Below are 6,969 nucleotides of genomic sequence, written 5' to 3' on the forward strand. Positions count from 1 at the left end.
AACAATTCCTAAAGCCAAGCATACTTGCATGCATCCCTGTGTACATGGATACACCCTCCTACATATGATTCCCCAACACATGCTTCTCATTCCATCATGCACACATGCTACACTTTAAAGCCACAAGCTACATGGTGTAGCTGTTATGGATATGGGAGTTGTACATTTATTACTCAAGTGCTCATTAGGAGCTATGGTCATTTATGTCGGCCGGCCAATGTGTATTCATTCTTGAGCATTGAAGAATCATAAATAAAATACATGCAAGAGGGAAATGCTCACACTTACACAGGGGGAGATTGCACCCAATGTTATCTTATTCTTCTCTCCTCTCCTGTCTTCTCTCTCACCGTGCTGGCATAGCACTTCGCTCTAGGCGGTGCACCTGCACGTGCTTTCATGATCTATCCCGCTCCCCGTCTCCCTCTATTCACGTATAGCTTGGATTATGTGCTTGTGCGAGTCGTTAGGTATGCGGATTCACTCATTTATGGATTGTAGCATGTTATTTTTTGCATTTTGCAGGGCAATCGCGCCTTTGTTTGCAGTAGTAGTATTAGATCTTGCAAGAATGCTCCTGGAAATGCTAGAAACATGCTCACGATGAGCGTGGTGACGAATCAAATCCCCCAGCTAAGTTTTCTTACTTTACTTAGTTTATTAGCATGATGCTTAACATGACTATTTTCTTTTTGTAGGTGCATAAAATGGTTATGTGATTCACTTAAAATAAGATTAGCTTGATTATGAGTTTAATTAGTACAAATTAGCACGGAGCAAAGAATAAGAGAAGCTTTATCATCAAAGGAAGAATCTCTCATGATGAGAGAGAACCTTATAAAACTGTGTGTAAAGCCTTGAAATCCAGACCTTTCACTTGAGGAGGCACCGATATTTTCATAGTAGGATTAGAAGAAGAAATTGTAGTGTTGTTGGATTAATCTCAAGACCTAGTGCTTTTGGGTGAGCTAGAACAGACAATCATCTTCTTTCCCTGCCCATGGAACACATCTCCAAGATAATGGTGATAATAAATAATAACAACAAGGTTTGATTGAGTTGTTGATTAGGGAAGTTATCGGCTCATCACCATATGTAGGAGCTCATCATAGTGCAACATCCCTGCTTATCAAGGTCCGCTCGTAACTCCACCATGAGCCAGTTCAACATGGCTATTGGGGATGCCAGGAACACAAGCGATTGATGTCACATCGACGGTAGTCCAACACGTAGCAATAGTTGCTTTTGACATGGACCAACAAACGGCGGCCTGCCATGCGCCCAACCTTCTCTCTCTCTCTCATGCTGTGGCAAACCGCCAGCAAACTCCCTCTCTCTCTCTCTCTCTCTCTCTCTCTCTCTCCTCTCACTTTTCTCCTCTACTCTCACTTAATGAGCTAGTCATGACTCCAGCTCATGTGGTCTTCTAGCCCACACAAACACATAAGCGGATCTCCCTCCCTGCAGTCAGAATCACCCTCTCACTCTCTCTTTCTTCCTACCACCACCAACCAAATGATCTCCTTCTTTGACAGCCAGTTTCTCACTATGCAGGCCCTCGTTAATTACGTGCTGTAGTATATCTCTCTCTCCCTCACACACACATTCTCAACCAGTGCATGGCTGCACCGTAAAACACCCCATTTCCGCCCACACACACACACATAAAATACCTTTCTCTCTCTCCTCTGCACCTCAATCATGGCTGCCTCTCAGTCTTACTTCCCCTCTATCTTTCGTTTCCAGTGGCCATGCAACTACCACCCCTACCCCACCTTTTTGGCCTTTGCTTCCCGAAGCACACCACCCGAACCTCTGCAACTAACGTCCACTAGAGAAATCGTGCACTCAAGCAACCTGGTGATTGCCAAATTGAAAGCCTGTTTCATCTCTACTTCAGTAACATATTTCACCCCTCCCAACACCTCATAGCAAAGGCATTTGACCAAGCTGCAAACACCAGGAGATAGAGCTTCCTCATTAGAGTTGAAGTCGTTAACAAACTACCCAAACACAGGGTACATTAAGGTGAGCGGAAGCGGTGGCTGTGCAGTAGTTGGAAAGTTGCAAAGAAATATGGGCTTGTTCTCCCCATGCGCCGTCTGAATGTAGAGCAGTCCCTCTTTCTCCACAGCTGAAGGTGGCCCCAGTTCCATAATTTGTTCCAAGTAGGCTTTATCGGTGAATTTTGGAAGGGAGGATTGGTTTGTAGATTGCAATTGACTTTTAAACTTGTCAATCTGGGAACTTGTTCTCTGTATATCATCACTTAACATTGACAACTCAGTGTTCAATTGTTCTAGCTCTGTTGTGACCTTATCCCGGGTGTGTACCATAGATCCCGCTTATACCTTGCGGCAATTTGATTGGAAAGCCCATGTCAAGGATCCTTTGCAGATTTTTGTGCTGCTTCTCTCCATGGATAGCGTTTTTGTAAATCCTTCAAGTGTTCTTCCAAAACAATGAGTTTCTGGCGTGCCTCTTCCACTTTCCCCTCCTCCACAAGCCTCCACTTCCTTGCAGACGCGCACGCCGATGCCATCATGTTTATGGCTTAGACTACTAAGTGGCACTTGTGCTAGGCACTGCAAGGAAACAACATCTGGCAACCCATGAATTAAAGCTACCATTTATTCAAGTGAAGGAGTGTACGGTTTCAAAGCCACATCCTCCAATAGACTTGTCTACAAGCACATGCAACCCAAATCTCTTGGCTTCCAAAAAGACACCCAAAACTCCATCACCAAACCCTGCAGATACATAGATAAAACACAATTTGCACTAGTTGTGCAGGTTTGCAAGCCCGATGAGTCACAGATGCAAGCCTCCTAGGTTGTAGGTGCATAGTAGCATTCTGCTGGACAAAACGTCGTTTGCAAGCCTCGCACGTGCCCATTAATTTTTGAAGCCTCGCAGGTGCGCAACAGTAATGGGCACCTGAGTTTTCTCTGATATGAATATGCAGGGTACCTATCGTCTTGTATCTCACACTCGACTCCACCACTTATGTTTCTCGCAACTGAGGGCAATTGCTTTTTCAACCCTGGAGTATGTTATGGATATGGGAGTTGTACATTTATTACTCAAGTGCTCATTTAGGAGCTATGGTCATTTATGTCTGCCGGCCAATGTATATTCATTTTTGAGCATTGAAGAATCTATAAATGAAATATGTGCAAGAGGGAAATGCTCACTCTTGCACGGGGGGAGATTGCACCCAGCGTCATCTTATTCTTCTCTCCTCTCCTCTCTTCTCTCTTGCCGTGACATAGCACTCCGCTCTAGGGGGTGCACCTGCACGTGCTCTCACGCTCTATCTCGCTCCTTGTCTCCCTCTATTCCCGTATAGCTTGGATTATGTGCGTGTGCGAGTCATCAGGTATGCGGATTCGCTCGTTTATGGATTGTAGCATGTTATTTTTTGTATTTTGTAGGGCAGCCGTGCCTCCGTTTGCAATAGTAGCCCACATGCTACTTGCCTCCATTTCACTTGTGGTGCATATCCCTCTTGCCTTAATTTCCACTTTACACCATTGAGCATATATAAAGCCACCATGCTTAACTTGTAATTTTTTTCTCTCATTGTAATCATTCTAGCAAGTCCATTTCCATTTCATTGAGTACATTCTCTCTAATCTATTTGCTCCTAATTTGTTATGAAGCTCTCACTATGATGAATGAATGCCTTGTTGGTCTATCCACCATAGACATTACATGTGATATCAAAACTTGCAAGTAATAAGTATCTCCTAATTACATTAGTTAGATCCCTATGCTAGATTGAGTGCTCTCTCTCTCTCTCTCTCTCTCTCTCTCTCTAAGCACCAAATCAATTTATCACTCTTTAGGAGTAGGCTAATTAATCTCAAGCCTAGTTATCCCTATCCTTGGATTTGGGTATGTCTACATGGCCCCTTCCTTAACCAAGTGATTAGAGCTAATTGGAATCAAGCATTAGAATGTGTGCAATTTTATTTCTTTAATAAGCCTTGCTTGAATGTATGTGATTGACTTCTTGCTCTTCCCGCTTTCTTTAAGGTATGTTTCCTCACTTGATACCATGGATTGAACTTTGAAATGTATGTGTGTGAATATAGGTTTCCATGACATTCCGTTTGCACTAATTTATGCTCTATTTGGCCCAAGCATTGTGAAATGGCATCTTGTTTAAATTTTCCATGTTTTGTGTTTGATTTTCCCTTTTTTTTTTGCTTTAATTGCTTTCAATTAATTGTATGTGTGCATACCCTTTTGCCTGTGTGTGAATATTTGTGGCCTAGAGGTCAAAAGATTTTTGTTTGAATTGCTTTTGATTAATTATGTGTGTGTGTATTTGTTTTGCCTAGAGGACAAAAGAGGAGGTGCTCATGGGACCCACACCCTCATAACAAAGCATTAAAAAAAAAGATTTTTTGAAAGCGTGCTCGTCTTCACCCTGGCCATTACCTGAGCCTACCCAAAATCCCACCTTGCCTCCCACCGCTGAACCTACCATATGCAGCACTACCTCATCACCCCTTAACTTGCATGTGCCTTGACTAGGGGCACCTCAACATTTCTACAAACTGTAGCTCATATTTCGATTCAATAAGTATGATGGCAAGATGGATGTTTTTGTGATTTATTATTGTTGCATAAATTTAATGCTTACTTTGTGACTACTAACAAGAAGAACAATAGCAGTAAAGTTTTGATAGCCGCCATGTATTTGTCAATTTTCTAAAAGGCAACCGATGTTCAAGATGACATTCTTTAAAGGTACAAAGTCGAGGGTAGCAAATCTAAGCACCACTCCTCTCAGAAACACTTTCACAAAATGACACACTTTCCAAAACACACGCCTTCAATTGCACACCAGCAAACACACACACACACACACACACACACACACACACACACACACATACCTCGAGGAATCAACACCCGTGCATCACTCGCACTGCTTCAATCATACACACCACCAACATGCAACAATTCTCTCTCTCTCTCTCTCTCTCTCTCTCTCTCTCTCTCTCTCTCTCTCTCTCTCACCACAAGAAGTGGTATGGGGGAACATACACACATGCCGACAACCAACACTAAAGAGCAAAATGTTGGAATTAGGGTTGCAGAGAAACACACACAGCTTGGAGAAGACGAAGGAAGCTAAAGGCACACGATAGAGAGTGTGTTACTTAGTGTGCAATGGAAAGATAGATAGCCCTAGAGTGATGGCCGTATATACAATGCACGGGGGAAAAAACCTCCTAAAGAGGGAAAAAATGCCCCGACGGTCCTAGTGTGTTCACACACATCACTACCACATGTATATGGTAACAAATCCCCCCTGGAGTGATGCGGTGAACGAGAGCTGGCACATGAGTAAAGGGAAGTGCCATGCCCTGAGGACAGGATCGGTCCACAAAGGGGAGTAAGCCCAAAGCTTTGCGGAAAGCTTCAAGCTTCTCACTAGACAATGCCTTTGTGAAAAGATCTGCAAGGTTGTCCTGTGTTGGCACATAAGCCAAGCTGATCTCTCCTGCTGAGAGCCTCTCCCTGACATAGTGGTAATGCACCTCAATGTGCTTTGTGCGAGCATGAAAAACTGGGTTCCTCGCAATTGCCAATGCGCTCTGACTGTCAGTGTAGATAGTGTTGGCAGTGTCCTGTCCAACACCCAAGTCAGCCATAAGGCGTCTGAGCCATACACACTCAACCGTAGCTGTGAAGACTGCCCTGTACTCAGCCTCACAACTCGAAGTGGCCACAGTAGGTTGCTTCTTGCTCAACCATGATATACATGAACTGCCAAGCATGAAACAAAAACCACTTGTGGACACTCGCGTGTCAAAACAACCAGCCCAATCTGAGTCCGGAAAAGCATATAAGTCTGGCGGTAATGATCCCCCCTTGGGATAAAACAAGCCAAGATGTAAAGTGCCACTAAGGTAGCGGAAAATCCTCTTGACAGCCTGCCAATGCTTAGACCCTGGGCTATGCATAAATCTGCTGATGTGCGAGACTGCAAACGGAATATCTGGCCTCGTGTTGCATACATAAATGAGGCAGCCAACAGTAGTTTGGTAAAGAGTGACATCAGCAGGATCGCCAGCATCATGTAGACTCAAATTCAAACCTGTTTCCATGGGAGTGGCAATAGGTTTGCAATCCTCAAGTCCAAACTTACATAGCAATGTCTCTATGTAACTTTTCTGACACAAGGCAATACCACCATCACACTGCTTAAACTGTATACCCAAGTAATGATGCAACAGCCCCAAATCTTTCATCTTGAAAGTAGCACAAATCAGCCTTAAATTCAACAATATGTCTCTCATTTGGTCCAGTGATCAGCAAATCATCAAATACATCATCCTCACGCTTTACATACAATGTGCTTTCTGTTGGACTGTTACGAAAGCCTCGTTTAACCAAATGAGTGTCAGCTTTCTCATACCAAGCACGAGGAGATTGCTTCAACCCATACAAAGCCTTCTTACATTTGCACACTTTGTCCTCTTGTTCTTTTATGACAAAACCGCGAGGCTGTGTTACATAAACTTCCTCAAATATGTCACCATTCAAGAAAGCAGTAACAATGTCTGATTGATGTACATCCCAACCAAAATGAGCTGCCAATGCACATAGAAAACGCACAGTAGTCATACGACAAGTGGGAGCAAAAGTCTCTTCATAATCTATGCCTTTTTGTTGTGCATAACCCTTTGCAACAAGTCGAGCCTTATGGCGATCGATCTCACCATCCGGCTTGCGTTTCAACTTGTAAACCCACTTCGTACCAATGGCCTTTTTGCCAGGAGGCAAATCACATAAAGTCCATGTGTCATTCTCTATAAGTGCATCATATTCTGATTTCATGGCAGCAATCCAATTTTCTGAATTCTGTGCTTCATCAAAAGACAGAGGCTCCTCAACATCATGTAAACTAGACACAGCCAAAGCATAACAATCTGATGCATAAGATGCATG

The 6,969-nt window shown here is 43.5% G+C and overlaps 1 protein-coding gene across 1 annotated transcript; it reads right to left on the bottom strand.

Moving 5' to 3' along the window:
• Positions 1-1,496: 1,496 nt before the first annotated feature.
• On the bottom strand, positions 1,497-3,587 carry LOC147446299 (uncharacterized). Its single transcript, XM_086526206.1, has one exon. The coding sequence runs from the start codon at positions 2,334-2,336 to the stop codon at positions 2,004-2,006; it is 333 nt and encodes a 110-aa protein (XP_086382332.1). The 5' UTR covers positions 2,337-3,587; the 3' UTR covers positions 1,497-2,003.
• Between the last annotated feature and the right edge of the window lie 3,382 nt (positions 3,588-6,969).

Source organism: Adiantum capillus-veneris, chromosome 12, assembly GCF_014529385.1.
Source record: "Adiantum capillus-veneris isolate H3 chromosome 12, ASM1452938v2, whole genome shotgun sequence".
Classification (NCBI taxonomy): domain Eukaryota; kingdom Viridiplantae; phylum Streptophyta; class Polypodiopsida; order Polypodiales; family Pteridaceae; genus Adiantum; species Adiantum capillus-veneris.

What these genes read in the sequence shown, in the direction of transcription:
- LOC147446299 (XM_086526206.1), bottom strand. Translation starts at nt 2,336, where the DNA reads ATGGTACACACCCGGGATAAGGTCACAACAGAGCTAGAACAATTGAAC.